Raw genomic sequence first — 16,417 nt, 5'->3', positions numbered from 1 at the left:
TAAAGCTTGTGTATGAATAGTGTAGGTATCAGATAATAAGAAAACAAAATTAGATATTAAATCTAAAAAGAAGTAAGATGCATATCGCTCTGGTCGACATATCGTTGAAAAAGTCGATGAAATTATAGAAAAGATTGACCAGGACCTTCACATAAGCAGCCATGAAGCTTAACATTCATTAAGAAGCTCGATGTTTGGGTATCACATGAATTATATATATATATATATATAACCCAAATTATAGCTGGCTAAATTTAAAAAATAAGAACAAAACTAATTTTGTCAAGTCATGAAATTACCCCTTTATCTAGAATTGTTTTCTTTTCATTTCTAATCCTTATATAAATAACGATTTATGACAACAATATCGAAGTATTTTTGCTGTTAAATGGAAATCAGAGAGTTCTAAGAAATTTCTGATTTTGTGGCAATGAAGTGGCAATGATTGCATGAACACGATGATGATAACCTTGACTTCTTTGCAGTTGTCCAATAAATCGAAATGCTTTTACTAAAGATTCTTGTGAAAACAACGAGTGGTGTATCTAGCTACATTTTGAGGATTTTAGAAGCTCAAGATCGCCAACTGCTTGATAATTTTTGACCAGAGAATTACTCAAACCATAAAAAACTCTCAATCATTTAATTGATTGTAATGAGATGTAATCACCAGCCCATGAAGTGGCAGTTCCGCATACGTCATGCTTCCTGTTAATACTCTTATCAAATCAATACATAAAGTATAGCCAATTTAATAGAATATTATACACAAAAATGCAAAAATTTTAAAATTAATTAATAAATTTTTTATATTTGTTGACTTCAAAATATAATCATAATTTCGAAAGCATCTATATCAATATTTCCTGCGAATACCAATTTCAATTAATAACTTATTTACTCTATAGATTATTATACTTGCATTACGTAGATTAATTTATTATTGAATTTCAACCAATTTATGCCAAACACAAGTTTTAATTATGATTTATTGATAAGAGTGAATGGTTTTATGAATTAGGATGAGATTAGATTCAAGTGTACAACGACAAATTATTTTACTTTTTATTTTTGAACTTTCAGAACGCGAATATGAAATGAGTTATCACCTCGGCAAAGCAATAAGCTTGCAAATGAGCAGATAAAAGCTTTATCTGCAAAAACCAAAAATCACGCAGGTTGCTAAGTATCTTTTTATAATTTCAATTCTTGGAAATTCTCTTATCAAAAACCGTTTCGACCAAAGATAAGCTCTATTCATGGTAATGCCTCAAGAAGAAAAAATAAACTCCTGTTCATTTCGTGCTGATATTAGTCGTGCATTATAGTTAATTTCGCATTTAAAAGCAAGTTGTGCTACTGTAGATATGTATATAAAAAATTAAGTTTATTCAAATGCTTTTATTACACGTGATTAGTTTTATGAAGCACAAAACTCTCGTTTCTTAGGGCACAAACCCGGTGTAATGTAATAGTAATTTAAAACAATTTAAGAAAATGAAAAAGGTTGAATACCGAAGAGCGTTTCTCTTTGAGGACCTTTTTAGTTTTGCTGACGTCGGCATTACAATCGAAATTGTTATCACAAAAATTCGTGTTGTAGTTAAATTGCTGCCCTTTGGGGCAACTTTGTAAGTAATAGACAATTTCGCCATTTACTTCGGCACATAAAGCGAATTTCTCACAAGAGCCATTCTGTGGATAGAAGCCGACATCGGGGCAATCAAATGCCGGTAGTGTAGTAGATTCCGGCTCGTCCGTGCTTGTTGTTGAATCAGTGGTTTCGGGGGCACCAGTCGTTGCAGGTTCATCGGTGGTTACGGTCACTTCAGTGGTCTCGGGGGCACCAGTTGTTGCGGGTTCATCGGTGGTTACGGTCACTTCAGTGGTCTCGGGGGCATCAGTTGTTGCAGTCTCATCGGTGGTTACTGTCACATCAGTGGTTTCGGTGGCATCAGTTGATGCGGTTTCCTCGGTGGTTACGGTTACGTCAGTGGTTTCTGGAGCATCAGTTGTTGTCGGCTCTTCAGTGGTTACAGGAGCATCTGTTGTTGTCGGCTCTTCAGTAGTTACAGGCGCGTCGGTTGTTGATGGCTCTTCAGTAGTTACAGGAGCATCTGTTGTCGTCGGTTCTTCAGTAGTTACAGGAGCCTCTGTTGTTGTCGGCTCTTCAGTAGTTACAGGTTCATCAGTTGTTGTCGGCTCTTCAGTAGTTACAGGAGCATCAGTTGTCGTCGGTTCTTCAGTAGTTACAGGTTCATCAGTTGTTGTCGGCTCTTCAGTAGTTACAGGTTCATCAGTTGTTGATGGCTCTTCAGTAGTTACAGGAGCCTCTGTTGTTGTCGGCTCTTCAGTAGTTACAGGTTCATCAGTTGTTGATGGCTCTTCAGTAGTTACAGGAGCCTCTGTTGTTGTCGACTCTTCAGTAGTTACAGGTTCATCAGTTGTTGTCGGCTCTTCAGTAGTTCCAGGAGCATCAGTTGTTGATGGCTCTTCAGTAGTTACGGGGGCCTCAGTTGTTGACGGCTCTTCAGTAGTCACAGGATCATCAGTCGTTGCCGGTGCCTCAGTAGATTCGGGCTCAGCTGTAGTTGTATCATCCTCTTCATCTGCTGGTGTCTGATTGTCAATACTACCAGTAGGAGCACTAGTGGGTATAGTTGGTTTGATGAGGTCTCCGTCTGTCGTAGTAGTTGTGGGTACTGTCGGACTTTGTACATCCTCATCGCCATCAGAACTGTCTTCAGTTTCACTAAAATACGCAATTTTTGGCACACAAACTCCATCGTAACGGTCAAAAACGTATCCACTTTCACAATTGAAGTATTTGATATCGAATGTGCCGTCCTCGTTGAGATCACATGCATAAAATACTGGAGAGTTATCGACGAATGCAAATAATCCTACGCGTTTGCAAGGATTCAACAAAACTCCGGCATCGGCAATGGCTATTGCCAAACATAATCCAAGAAAAAATAATTTCATTGCGTTTAAGTCAATTTTTTCACCACTCGTTCTTTTCGTTCACTTCTTTAAACTGCAAATAACTGTTGAGCACCTTTGATGTATTCTTTTATAGACAATTTAATTAATTGGTTGAAATATTATTTCATTCAAATATTTTTTAATTAAATGATAAAAGAAAAATCCATATAGATAAATAGGAAGCGGTTTTATCTTCTTGACGTATAATACTATCTTTGGATACCTAAAGAAACATATTTTAAACGCACCTATCTCAATACAAAAACAAAGTAGTGTTAATTCCAAAGAATTATCAATGTGGATTTTTGTTTGCTCTACATTGGCTCACAATACATATTTATTAGAATTTTTCCATCTAAGCTCGGAAACAACAAATAGTTTAGTTGTTACAGAGTATAATATGTAGTTCTCTTCACCTAAGGGTTGTTTATATAGGTATGGAGTTATATAATGGGTAGTCGAAAAAGGTTTTTCGTATTTTGTCAATAGATGTCGTATATCTCAAGTGCTACCAATCACATTGTGTCATACCATATAGTGTTGGTAAAGTTGGCTTTAAGAGAAGCCTTTGAAAATTACTTGTCACAATTTTTCGCCGAGAAACCAGAAAAGTTTTATTCAAAAGGTACATGTGTATGTTTGCTTCTCTGCTCATGGATGTGGAGACAAAACCTGAATGCTGTTAGAATAATAAAACCATAAAATATTTAATAAAAAAGTGAAGAATCAGCAAGCCACAAAACTGATCAACAGAAAAATTGTCTTCCATCAGCACAACGCTTGACCACACACATCTTTGAAGACTTGGCAGAAATGAGAGAGCTTGAGGCTGGGAAGTTTTCATGCGTCCACTCACCATCGGATTTGGTCAATGCATAACTCCTTTATTGGAGTAAAGTTGGCTTTAAGAGAAACCTTTGAAAATTACTTGTCACAATTTTTCGCCGAGAAACCAGAAAAGTTGTATTCAAAAGGTACATGTGTATGTTTGCTTCTCTGCTCATGGCTTGGGAGAAAACCTGAATGCTGTTAGAATATAAATATGAAATTTTAATAAATAATTTTAATAAAGTAAGCTCAAATGCTTTACTGACAGACTGTAACTCTCTACACTGTACTCAATTGCAACAAAAAACCATATTGTTACTTTAGATTGGCCAGCACACTCACCAGACGCCAAACAAATAGGGAAATGTTTGGACTTTAATGAAAGCACAAATATCGAAAAAAAATTTTAATGTGAACAAACGATTTAATTCGGTTACTATATACAATATAGCTAGAGGTCGCTTCCTGTCGGATATAAGGAAAATTTAGCTGCAAGTTTCCATCAAAGCTGTCAAGCTATAATAGATAATGCGGAGGATTGGAGTTATTGTTGAATATACTTCAACTATAAAAGTATAATAGAATAGAATAGAAGTATTTTCTATAATTTCAACACTTTTACTCAATAAACGCTACATACAACTTTTGAATACAAAAGCTTTATTTTTTGTACGCACTGTAGTATATGATTAAATGAATCATAATCAATGAAAAACTCAATTACGAATTAGTCGACGATGCGTTGTTTGGCATTTTAGTTGATGGTATATAGTGTAATATAATATCGAATATCAATGCAGTCACAGAAAAAAAAAACAAATCAACAAAATATATATCTAACTTCGTTAAAACTTGAGGAATGCTAACGCACGAGTGAACGAACGCATTGAGAGATTAGATTATTTATTCTTCATTTTAGCGCAATTAAAAGACAAATATCCAAACAAATATTAGAAAGATAATAGTAGGCTTTGGCTCCTCTTCAGTTCAATTATGCTTTTTGCGCAACCAGTAGTTTTGTATTTTTATATTATATGTCATTTTATCACTCAAACGCAAAAGTAAATATTTGAGCTTTCAACGGAAGCGTGCAAATTTGCGTATGCTACTATAATTAGAGCAATCGCAATAAAAGCAGCAATAAAAAAATGTCTCGTTCTAAACAAAAAAATACGTTCTAGATACTAGAGCTTGTTTGTGATCTAGCATGTAAGAAATTAGCGATTCACTTTCATGTGGGAATAACCAATCACAAGTGGTAAGCAAATTGCGTGATAAAATTGTAATCTCAACTACTTTCAAGATTACTTTTGTACTTGAAACTTTTGTGTGGGGCAATGACTCATCGCTCGCCGATCTGATAAAATATTCAACACTTGAGTTCGGTCCGCATTATGCTATCTATCCCTTGTCAAAATAAAAGTCAATATGTTAGTAATAAATTACTTAGAAATAATTCGTTTAGTATTATATTTGATTAAACAAAAACCTTAAATTAATGCAAATTTTCTTTATTTTACAATTATAGCATAAGCATTACTTATACATAAATACGAGTGCACGAAGTGCAGTCTCTCGCACTAGACTCAATTAGACGATTCGTGGTCGTAGTATTTGGAACCGTTCGGTCGTAAGAAACAAGTCATTCGGCGCTCACGACCGCATGAGCCAGACTCTAGACGGAAGACTTCGCCGCTGGGACAAGCGCTGGGGAATTGAATGAAATTACTATATTTCCTACTCCACTCGCAGGTATAGTATTTGGTACAATCATTCTTATGGGCGAAGGTACCCTCCACTAAGCAGGTGAACGGTTTGTGGTGCTCAATAGAAGCTACTTCACTGCTGCTTTCATCACTGTTTTCACAATCGATTTCTGGATCACAATAGAGTGTGCTCTTATTGAATTTTTGTCCGCGGGGACACTTCAAATTATATTGCTTCATTTTACCGAAATATTTGGCACAGTAGGCAAACTTATTGCAACTGTCTTCACGTGGGAAGAAGCCTTCATAGGGGCATTTTAAGTGTTCTGGTGGTGGTGTTCTAGGTGTTGTGGGCGCTTTCGTAGGAAACGCGCTTGTATGTTTAGGTGGATGTTTTACTGTGGTACTAGGTGAGTTAGGTGCAACTGGTGCTGGTGTGGTAGATGGCACATCAGGTGGGCTGGGTTTATCACTGGCTGGTGGTGGTACTTCACTGGTTTGTGGCTCCTTTGTTGTAGGTGGACCTTGAGTAGTAGTGGTTTGCGATACTTCTGTGGTGCTGGCTTCAGTACTTGGTGATCCCTCTGTTATCTCTGGTTCTTTTGGAGTAGTTGGTGCAGCAGTGCTGCTAGGCGAGCTTGTGCTTTCGGGCTGCTCTGGAATTTCTGGCGCTTTTGTAATTTCACTTTCATTAGTGGTATCAACCGTTGGTCTAGTGGTATATTCAGGCTCTTCAGTAGTACTTGGTGCCTCTGGAAGTTCTGTAGATTCTATAGTAGTACTTGATACCTCTGGAACATCAGTGGGTTCTTCTGTTGTGGTACTATCTTCAGGTTCTTTAGTAGTACTTGGTTCTCCTGGAAGTTCATTAGATTCTGTAGTAGTACTTGATTCCTCTGGTACATCAGTGGGTTCTTCTGTTGTGGTACTATCTTCAGGTTCTTCAGTAGTACTTGGTTCCTCTGGAACATCAGTGGGTTCTTCTGTTGTGGTACTATCTTCAGGTTCTTCAGTAGTACTTGGTTCTCCTGGAAGTTCATTAGATTCTGTAGTAGTACTTGGTTCCTCTGGAACATCAGTGGGTTCTTCAATTGTGGTACTATCTTCAGGTTCTTCAGTAGTACTTGGTTCCTCTGGAGCATCAGTGGGTTCTTCTGTTGTGGTACTATCTTCAGGTTCTTCAGTAGTACTTGGTTCTCCTGGAAGTTCATTAGATTCTGTAGTAGTACTTGGTTCCTCTGGAACATCAGTGGGTTCTTCTGTTATGGTACTATTTTCAGGTTCTTCAGTAGTACTTGGTTCCTCTGGAACATCAGTGGGTTCTTCTGTTGTGGTACTATCTTCAGGTTCTTCAGTAGTACTTGGTTCTCCTGGAAGTTCATTAGATTCTGTAGTAGTACTGGGTTCCTCTGGAACATCAGTGGGTTCTTCTGTTGTGGTACTATCTTCAGGTTCTTCAGTAGTACTTGGTTCCTCTGGAACATCAGTGGGTTCTTCTGTTGTGGTACTATCTTCAGGTTCTTCAGTAGTACTTGGTTCCTCTGGAACATCAGTGGGTCCTTCTGTTGTGGTACTATCTTCAGGTTCTTCAGTAGTACTTGGTTCTCCTGGAAGTTCATTAGATTCTGTAGTAGTACTTGGTTCCTCTGGAACATCAGTGGGTTCTTCTGTTGTGGTACTATCTTCAGGTTCTTCAGTAGTACTTGGTTCCTCTGGAACATCAGTGGATCCTTCTGTTGTGGTACTATCTTCAGGTTCTTCAGTAGTACTTGGTTCTCCTGGAAGTTCGTTAGATTCTGTAGTAGTACTTGGTTCCTCTGGAACATCAGTGGATCCTTCTGTTGTGGTACTATCTTCAGATTCTTCAGTAGTACTTGGTTCTCCTGGAAGTTCATTAGATTCTGTAGTAGTACTTGGTTCCTCTGGAACATCAGTGGGTTCTTCTGTTGTGGTACTATCTTCAGGTTCTTCAGTAGTACTTGGTTCTCCTGGAAGTTCATTAGATTCTGTAGTAGTACTTGGTTCCTCTGGAACATCAGTGGGTTCTTCTGTTGTGGTATTATCTTCAGGTTCTTCAGTAGTACTTGGTGCATCTGGAACTGCAGTAGATTCTGTAGCTACAGTTGTTTCAATTTCCTCGGTTGTTTCTGTGCTACCTGATCCTTCTGTTGTGGTATTGTCTTCAGGTTCTACAGTAGTACTTGGTGCATCTGGAACTGCAGTAGATTCTGTAGCTACAGTTGTTTCAATTTCTTCGGGTATTTCTGTGCTACCTGATCCTTCTGTTGTGGTAGCAATTTCAGTAACAGTTGTTGCTTCAGTAGTACTTGGTGATTCTGGAACTTCTGATGTTGCAGTTACCTCCGGTGAAGTACTTTCTGTTGGACCTTCGGTAACGATTGATCCTCCAGTAGTTCTTGTTGGCTGTGTAGTTTCTGTTGCTAATGTTGTTTCTTCTGTAACCACAGTAGGTCCATCAGTAATGTTTGAATTCACAGTAGTGTCGGGTTTATCCGTACTTGTCGACTCATAAGTACTTCGCGGTTCTTCAATTGTGGTACTTATTACTTCACTAGTGCTGAGTTGTACAGTGGTGGTAATCGGTTTTTCAGTTGTGTTTAGTGTTGTAGATACTGGTACATCTTGTGTGCTCGAGATAATGGGTACCACCGAAGGTGAAGGTTCTCCAGTTGTAACTGGCTCTCCACGTGTAGTACTTGTAGCTGCGGTAGTACTTGTTGAGGGCACTTCAGTAGTGCTGGTTGAGGAAACTGTAGTATCATCAGCGTTTGCTTGATCTTTTAAAACACAATTACCAGCGCTTTGACTGAAAACGTATCCATTTGAGCAGGATAAATATTGAATCGCGTACGAACCGTCATCATTCAAAGAGCAACTATAAAACGTTGGCATATTATCGATGAACGCAAAGTACCCGGATTGCGTGCATGGATTCTGAAGAATCCCACCATTAGCGGCGGCAACTGCCGCAACCGCCGCAAGTATTGCAAATATTTGCAATTGCATCTCGTAAATATATTTCGTTTATTACTTTTTATATTTTTATAATTTTTATTCGTAAATTCTTTAATTTAACTAAGGATTTTAGATCCGTCTCGTTTAGTCGTTAAGAAGTAAGTAACTGACGCTTGAAACTTACTAGTAGCTTTTATATAAAATGTATGAACATTAAAGAAATCAAAATTTGTGATTACAACTCATTAACTGATAAAGCGATTTCACGATAAACTCATATACAATATATGCGCTGCGTCTCTGTACTGGTATTCTCCCACATATACGAGTATAGGTATTCTTTTATCAGGCAAAATTTTTAAAGCACCTGGAAATTTGCCAAGTGTTGGTGAGGAAAAATAATATAAAATATGAAACTGAAGTTATTGCTTTTTAATTGCGCTAGTTCAGCAACAGTATGCTCTCTCTTTCCGTATTTATCTTTGGCTCTCAGCACAACACATTCGCTATCTGGACAGCGCCACAAAAGAAGATAGCAGAGCTTTGAAATGCTTCCTAACAACGGGCATTTCGTCTGGGATATTATTTGACGCTTTTGATTAGAAATATAAATTTATTTTTATACTTTTTAACTACAACAATATTTACTTAAATTTTGTTAACTTCGTGTTCTAAGGCGTACAAACATTTTGTGTCGTTGAAAAACTTTGACCATCTACGCACTTCATACCGACAGCCTTGTATTTATCCTTCTTGTTCACGCAAATGAAGTAATCGAAAAAACTGTCAGCCGCTGCCGCAAAGCTTCCCTCCTCTACACAATTGAACGGTGTCTCGTCCTCCAGCGAAATGCCTAGCAATTTAGCCTGTTCCTTTGCTGCTTTGGCCGCCTTCTTTAGTAGCTCTTTTTCATACTTTTTACGTATTTTCTCACGCAACTTCGCTTCTTTCAGTTTGGCTTTTTCTTCGGCTCTCAACACTTTCACCTCCTCACGCACGCACTCCTCGTCGGGTGATTTACTCATATAGAGTTCGTAATTGAGCGGCAGGTCCTGCAGATTTGTCATATCTACGAAGCATTTACCCAGTTCGTGTGTATAGATTTGACCATTACCACATTGAATGTGATAAATGTGATAAGCGTCAGTCAGTCGAGATGCCACACACCAATAGTAGGATGAGTTGTCTTGTGGATCAGCAAATGTGCCTTCCTGTATGCAGCGCAATGCATCGGCGCATGGCGACAGATCGCGCGAGCAACGCAGCAGTGCCGAGTTGTAAGCCTGGCCGGTAGGGCAAGCCGTTTGTGCTTTAATCAGCTGGTTGTTGGCGGTGGGTTTGCAGCTGATAAAAGCGCGACAATTATCCTCTACCGCATATGTACCTGGTTCTGTACAAGGCGATTCCGTCGCAGCAACCGGTGTGGTAGTTGTGGTGTCCGCAATTTCGGTCACCGCTTCTGTAGTTTTTTGTTCCGTATTATTTTCTAGCGGTTCATCTGTAACATCGCTTTCGTTCTCTGCCGTGCTGATTTCCAAGTCCTCTACTTCATTTGAAGCCGTTGGAAGCGTAGTTGAGGTATCTTCATCCGCTAATGTCGTAAGCTCTGGTTGGGTCTCCGTTGAAACTAAGTCTTCTAATTGATTCTCTGCCACTGTTGTAGTTATTATTCCACTTTCAATTGCTTCAGCTACGGGCTGAGAAGATTCCAAATTTTCTTTTATCACAGTTTCCATTTCAGTTGCAGGGACTTTTGCTGCAGCTTCACCAATTTTATCTTTAAGTTCAGCTTCGGTTTCGGAGTCATTTGACTGAGAAATATCTGTACTAATTGCACCTTCAAGCTCTGATTTACTGTCGGTATCATTTGAGTGAGAAATGTCAGCGTCAATGGATTCTTCAAGTTGACCTTCGGAAGAAGAAGATCCTTGAGATTGTGACGACTCTTCGCTTAGCGATTCTTTGGATTGCAGTGTGGCTGAAATTGAGCTTTGATCTTCTATTTCAGCTTTGATCGTGCCGTGTTCCTTCAATCTTAGTTTTTCAAGGTCGATGAGGTTATTGGCAGTGCTATTTGTTGGCTGGCCTTCAGTTAGTGGATCTTCTAATATATTTTGAACGGTTTTGACATTAATCCATAATAAGGTAACAGTAAGAAATAGATTTTTAAAATTACCTTCCACATCTTTTTTCACATAAACCGCTGACTCCGTATCCTTGCCATACTCGTCGCCAACCGGCAAAACTTCTTGTGCCAATGTCCTTTGTGTTTGCAACTGCAATGTAAACTCAATATTTTAAAAATTCCAAACTTTAAAGTAGTGTCAGCAATCTTAAACAGACCAGTAAGAAGCTGCAAAGTACTAAGCACACCGTTATCACTCGCTTCATTTTATATATACTTGGATGAATTATTTGAGAAATGTTGCAATTCTGCCAGGCAGTTCGTTAGTTACTGTTAGAGATGCTGGCATTGTAATGCAATTTATAGCTACAGTTAACAGGGTAAGGTGCCACATGGCTTTGTGCAGGATTTTGCGGTATGATGAAGTTTTTAACCATTTATATTTCGCTGCAGATCCTCAAGTTATAGGTTGTGAAGGTATTATTTTTCAGCTTTCAAAGATTCCTTGTTTCTTTAGAACATATATCGTTCATCACTGCATACACAACAATTGCCTCTACGAATTCTCCGATTCAATCCGATACTTTTCGTTCTTTATCGGCCGAATGATGGGCCACTGCTTTCAGGACTAAACTACTCTCTATGTATTTGGGTCATGGTTGGGTTCCGAAACTGGGTGAAACCACTAATAAGGAATGCTACCGATAACAACTCATCAAATTGGAGCGAGCGATTGCTGAAAAACGCCAACGGAAAATGGAATTAGCGACTAGTCAATAGCCAATAATTCTCAATCAAGATCTTTTTGACCTCATGTTACAAGACCGGTTAAAAATTATTTGAAAAACAGCGGCTGGGAAGATTTGCCTCACTCAGAGATTTGTAGCGTAGACCTTGTTCCACCATATGTTCTGGTCGATTGAAAACTCGTCGCTGAAATACGGTTCACATTAAAACAGGGTGTCAGAAATTGACTTGATAATTTTTGGCTGTCAATCCGGCATTATTCTTTTGGGATGGGATTCACAAATTGCCAAAAAAGTGGGAAAATTATAGCTTTAGATGGACAATACTTTGAACAATACTATTATACATGTTTTTCTGAAATATAAGTTCACATTTGGCACATGAGACTGACAGATAGAGAAGGCTGTATGAATGCCACAAGGCACTAGGGAAACAAAGGATCATCTCTTGTACACTTGTTTTCATTGGCAAGACTACACTGCAATGTAATGCATCTGCGGTCCCCACGGTATGATACACTGTAGAAAGTATCGATTGTGAGGCCGCAGAGTCTGTTAAAATTCGGTTCAAGCGCATGCATCCTAAAGAATAACTACTCCTCTTAGACCAAGAAACTGAACTCCATCTGATATCGCAAAGGACCGAAACTGGTCTATGCGTGGCTTAGTGTCCTACCAGATCATGCTAACTTAAACTAATTGAAAAAATTACAATAATGTGACAACTCTTTTTATTCTAGTTTTGACGACAACTCGGAAACTTATCGAGAAAAATTACGTTGGGCATAAAAAATCAAAATTGCATACCACGTGGAGAATCACAAACAGACCGACTAGCTTTATTTACGCATATTTACATATATTACTATAAATATATGAATTTCATACAAATTAATCTTCTTATCTTTCGCAAATATGAAAACTATGTCACCTCAAGTGTCAACTCATTTATATTTGTGAATGGAGCTTCCTTTGCTGCACTCGAATGGAATTCGTAGTGTTTATCCCCACATATTGACATAATACCTACATACATATGTATAAGTACATAAATAGCATATTTGTATGTATATTCTCAAGGTATAAATAACTGCCGTTTTACGTCGAGTATTTGCGGGAGTTTTGATAATAATTTGCATTGGTTGTAGGAACGTCTCTATACCTTGAACAGGATATTTTACGTTTGCCAGGAAGTTAGTAACTCACGGAAAGAAAATATTATACAAAGTATATATTGTATATGGGTTATCAGGATGCACGGGCCAGAGTCGATTTGCCCCTCAATTTTTGATATAACATTCTGGAAGTTTGCACTCGACCTTTTCTTTCCAAGAAGCTGCTGATTGGTTGGAACAACCGATATCGGATTACTATGTGACAGCGCTGGCATAAAAACTGACCGTTCAAACTTAAATCTTTGTACAAAAACCCTTTTTTTAATTAGCAGGATATCCTCATGAAAATTGGCACACAATATTGTCGAAGGCAACGCTATAATCTCTGAACATATGGTTCATATCGAACAGCTAAAGCTTATATCGCTGCCATAACAGCTGATCGCTCAAAATCAAGATAAAGAAAGGAACCTGTGAAGGGTATTATATGTAAGCAGCAGAAGTTAACGTTTTTACTAGTTGAAATTTTCATTTGCTCGCTTTGAACTTGCTATTTGTGACTTAAGCAGTTAGTTAGTTGCTCGGTAGTATGTTTACAATCTATTTACGTGCGTATTTTTAAAGTATTTACTTTGTTTAATATTTATGAAGGTGCATAAATAATTTGCAGATGAATCACTCGAACGCAAACAATAACAGGCATATAGATTTCATCACAAATGCATATTTGTTTACTTAACTCTGAAGACCCTATATAACACGCTATGTATGTATGTATGAAGCGCACCGACTTATTAAAATTTATGTAATCTTTTGCTTCCTGTTCAAAAGATTAAAGATATCGTCAAATTTCAAAAATATTCGTAGAATAACAGTTCCTAGTAACACTTCCCCTGCTGATTATAATTTCCGCTTTCAAATCTTTTACAATTATAAATCAAAAATATAGTGCTCAAAATATGCATTATCATTTAAATCAAGTGAAACTGATAAGCAAAAAATATATACTTTGAAATTATATATGTTATGCACGTGAACAATTCGCAAATTTTGGGAGAGGCCCACACATATACGAGTATAACTAAATTTGCTATCTATATATACATACATATACATTCATATAACTACTATATACGAGTATAATAGCCAATAACATGCCAATCAAAGAATTGGTTATCTTTCCTGGAACAGTTAGATAAGTATTTTTGCACGAAATTTGTTTTTAATTTCTCCACAAGTATTTATTTCAAACAATTAAGAATATGATTGAGACCAGCGGGTCTTAATCATAAAACAACGCAAAGCGTGATCAGTGAACTCACTTATTTTATGACACTTCGCTTAAGAAACTTTGAAAATCAAGATTTTTAGAAAAGTACAGCAACCAATTGGAAGTAATAATCTGAGTAATAGGAAGATTTCAATAGCTCAGAACAAAATCGCTTCTGACAAGGCTCATTTTTATCTAGGCAATGATGTTAAAAAGTTTCTCCTTCAGAGCCTGCACGATATCGGCAAAAAGTCAAAATATTGGGTAGTCGAAAAAGTCTTTCCGTCGCTTCCGTCAATAGATGTCGTTGCAGTCGAATATCTCCAGTGCTACCAATCACATTGTATCATTCCATATAGTGTTGAAAAGGAGAGATTCTAAGCTTCATTTAAGGAAAAAAATTAAATTCGGGAAAATTGAAAAAAGTTGAAAATTTGTGAAGTTTACGAAGATTGAAAGGGATTACTCTAACCTGGTCGAATGATTCATCCTACATTTTACTGTCAACAACTGATGAGTTTTAAGCAAGGAATCGAAAAAATGGCCAGAACTGATCAACAGAAAGGACTTCGTCTTCCATCAGGGCAACGCTAAACCATTCACATGATAGATGACTCGTCAAAAACTGGGAGAGCTTGGCTGGGAAGTTTTGATGCATCCACCATATAGTTCTAACCTTCCTCACCATCGGACTACCATTTGTTTCGGCCAATGCACAACTCCCTTAAAGGAGTAAAGTTAACTTTAAGAGAAGCCGATGAAAGTTACTTGCCGCAATCTTATGCAGAAACTATTAATTGTTTAAGAGTTAAATTTAAATTCAATTAAGCTACTATTGGGTAACAAATAACAACCGCTTGAAATAGTTATATATTTGATATATCTGCTCTCTTTAAAGAGCAAAACTAAAGAATTATATTTTCTCACATTCTTACACCATCGCTACCACTTATGTTGTAATTGTTGTATAGGGATATAGTATGCGATGTCTCTCACGTCAGTTATCTTCATATGGTATCTTAATCCATTTAAACTCATAACTCACTTAGCTAAGATAAAAGAGACGAAGGAAATATTTAATGTAAAACAATTTCGTAAATTTGGCTATGTTCTGAGGGGCAGGAAAGTGCGTAAGTACATTTCCGTCAGACTTCAGGTTTGCCAAAAATAGTATAAAAGAATATATTCACACCATGTTTATAGTATAAAGACAAATTTTGGCTAATCTTATCAAAAAGGCGTATCACGCCTTGAGTAACATGCTAATACGAGTATTTGTGTACAGCATTCACTCGACATGTGGAACACCGGTGATATATTTTACAATTTATTTTTAGATATATTTAATTGCACGAAAATGACAAACAATGCCAGCAAGGAAGTTTATATTTTGTTTATAATATTCCTTAATTTTTTATGTTTAGAATTTCCTATAAGGATAGCTGTCAAAGTTAGCGCAAGAGTTTCAGTTTTATATGGCATTCAGATTCTCGACAAGTGACCATAGAAGATCTTACATTGAAACAGTCTTTAAAATTTTCGAAATTTTTATTTATATTTGCCAAATCGGGTTCTGAATAGAAAAGTTAGTATTCCGTTCTCAGTAATAATAATGACTTCATGACTAAGTTTGGCGTTGCAGACAACCATAACGAGACTCCTCAGGCAATCGTGCATATAAAAGTTACTGCCGACATGCTAAAAGCACTATAAATCCATGCATTTTTAAAACTGAAATTAAAGCCAGCAATGTCGTAAATGGTATTTTCGACTTCAATATCGGTTGTCTAATAACTGTGGATACCAAGATCTGGCGCTGTGAACTGGTGAAACATTTGTCAAATATTACTGGTCAGGTTTGACCATTCATCATCTTATCACGAAGTTGTATGCTCTCATTTAAAAATCCATCTAAGCACTTACATATATAACACAATTATCCAAAATGAAACCTAAAAGTTTTCCATATGCATCAAAAGTCATTTTACGCAATTTTTTAATTTTTATGAAATTTTGATTAAAAAAGGGAACCCCCATTGCCTCTACTCTTATTAATCGTTAGCGGCATTACTCAGCTAAAAGACAATGTCATTAAGGTACAATTAACTGAAATGTCATAATATTATTATAACAATGCAATAGAGTTTAGATAAACACCTACTGATAGAGTATTTGACTTAAAAAGAACTAATATGAAAGTTTCTTAATCTTTTAGTTTCAATTTAATTTTATAGCATTTGGAGGTATGTTAAGGTGTTTGATTGAATACATCGAAGTTCATTAGATAAAACTCGTTAGACTTCTTGCCTGGTAACTGTATTTTATAAATAAAATTAATAAAGTATTCCCGAAACATACCGAAGATTTGGATTCAAGAACATCATTTGGGTTCATATAGATTGAATCTAATTAAGTTAGAATCCTAAGCAACAGCAACAGGGAACTGATGTACTTACATACAAAATATAAGCTGCACAGACAGAGCGGGCTCTGTCTAACAATGTGATTTGGAATTTTTTCTTATGAAGGATTAGTAACTCATGCCAGTTGGTTTTACTAGAACTTTCTTCTTCATACTACTACACAAAAGTTCCTTTTTGGTTTCATTGATCTCGGGTAAGCATACCATATACCATGTATGTACAGCTTATGCATATTGTATCTTT

At 37.0% G+C, this 16,417-nt stretch overlaps 2 protein-coding genes across 4 annotated transcripts; both read right to left on the bottom strand.

The window, feature by feature from the left end:
- Positions 1–1,357: 1,357 nt before the first annotated feature.
- LOC105233602 (mucin-5AC) lies at positions 1,358–8,549 on the bottom strand. The gene is made up of 2 exons (XM_049455756.1): positions 5,403–8,549; positions 1,358–3,018 (listed from the first exon to the last, which is right to left on the bottom strand). Exons 1-2 carry the CDS (start codon positions 8,544–8,546, stop codon positions 1,480–1,482), a joined length of 4,683 nt encoding a protein of 1,560 aa, XP_049311713.1. The 5' UTR covers positions 8,547–8,549; the 3' UTR covers positions 1,358–1,479.
- On the bottom strand, positions 8,473–10,976 carry LOC105233603 (uncharacterized). 3 transcript variants are annotated; one of them, XM_049455506.1, is made up of 4 exons: positions 10,839–10,976; positions 10,672–10,771; positions 10,264–10,599; positions 8,473–10,149 (listed from the first exon to the last, which is right to left on the bottom strand). In XM_049455506.1, the coding sequence occupies exons 1-4, from the start codon at positions 10,884–10,886 to the stop codon at positions 9,167–9,169; spliced, it is 1,467 nt and encodes a 488-aa protein (XP_049311463.1). In that variant the 5' UTR covers positions 10,887–10,976; the 3' UTR covers positions 8,473–9,166. The 3 variants fall into 3 exon arrangements, with proteins under 3 accessions (XP_049311463.1, XP_049311461.1, XP_049311462.1); XM_049455504.1 differs by having other exon boundaries at positions 8,473–10,599; XM_049455505.1 differs by having other exon boundaries at positions 8,473–10,596.
- Between the last annotated feature and the right edge of the window lie 5,441 nt (positions 10,977–16,417).

Source organism: Bactrocera dorsalis, chromosome 4, assembly GCF_023373825.1.
Source record: "Bactrocera dorsalis isolate Fly_Bdor chromosome 4, ASM2337382v1, whole genome shotgun sequence".
Lineage (NCBI taxonomy): Eukaryota > Metazoa > Arthropoda > Insecta > Diptera > Tephritidae > Bactrocera > Bactrocera dorsalis.
The sequence above is the reverse complement of the archived record's forward strand: the minus strand, read 5'-3'. Positions and strand labels throughout refer to the sequence as shown.

What these genes read in the sequence shown, in the direction of transcription:
- LOC105233602 (XM_049455756.1), bottom strand. Translation starts at nt 8,546, where the DNA reads ATGCAATTGCAAATATTTGCAATACTTGCGGCGGTTGCGGCAGTTGCC. An exon ending in ACGACCACGAATCGTCTAAT is followed by an intron (nt 3,019 to 5,402) that starts TGAGTCTAGTGC and finishes AAGTGAACGAAA; the next exon opens with AGAACGAGTGGTGAAAAAAT.
- LOC105233603 (XM_049455504.1), bottom strand. Translation starts at nt 10,886, where the DNA reads ATGAAGCGAGTGATAACGGTGTGCTTAGTACTTTGCAGCTTCTTACTG. An exon ending in TACTTTGCAGCTTCTTACTG is followed by an intron (nt 10,772 to 10,838) that starts GTCTGTTTAAGA and finishes TTTACATTGCAG; the next exon opens with TTGCAAACACAAAGGACATT. An exon ending in TGTGAAAAAAGATGTGGAAG is followed by an intron (nt 10,600 to 10,671) that starts GTAATTTTAAAA and finishes AAAATATATTAG; the next exon opens with AAGATCCACTAACTGAAGGC.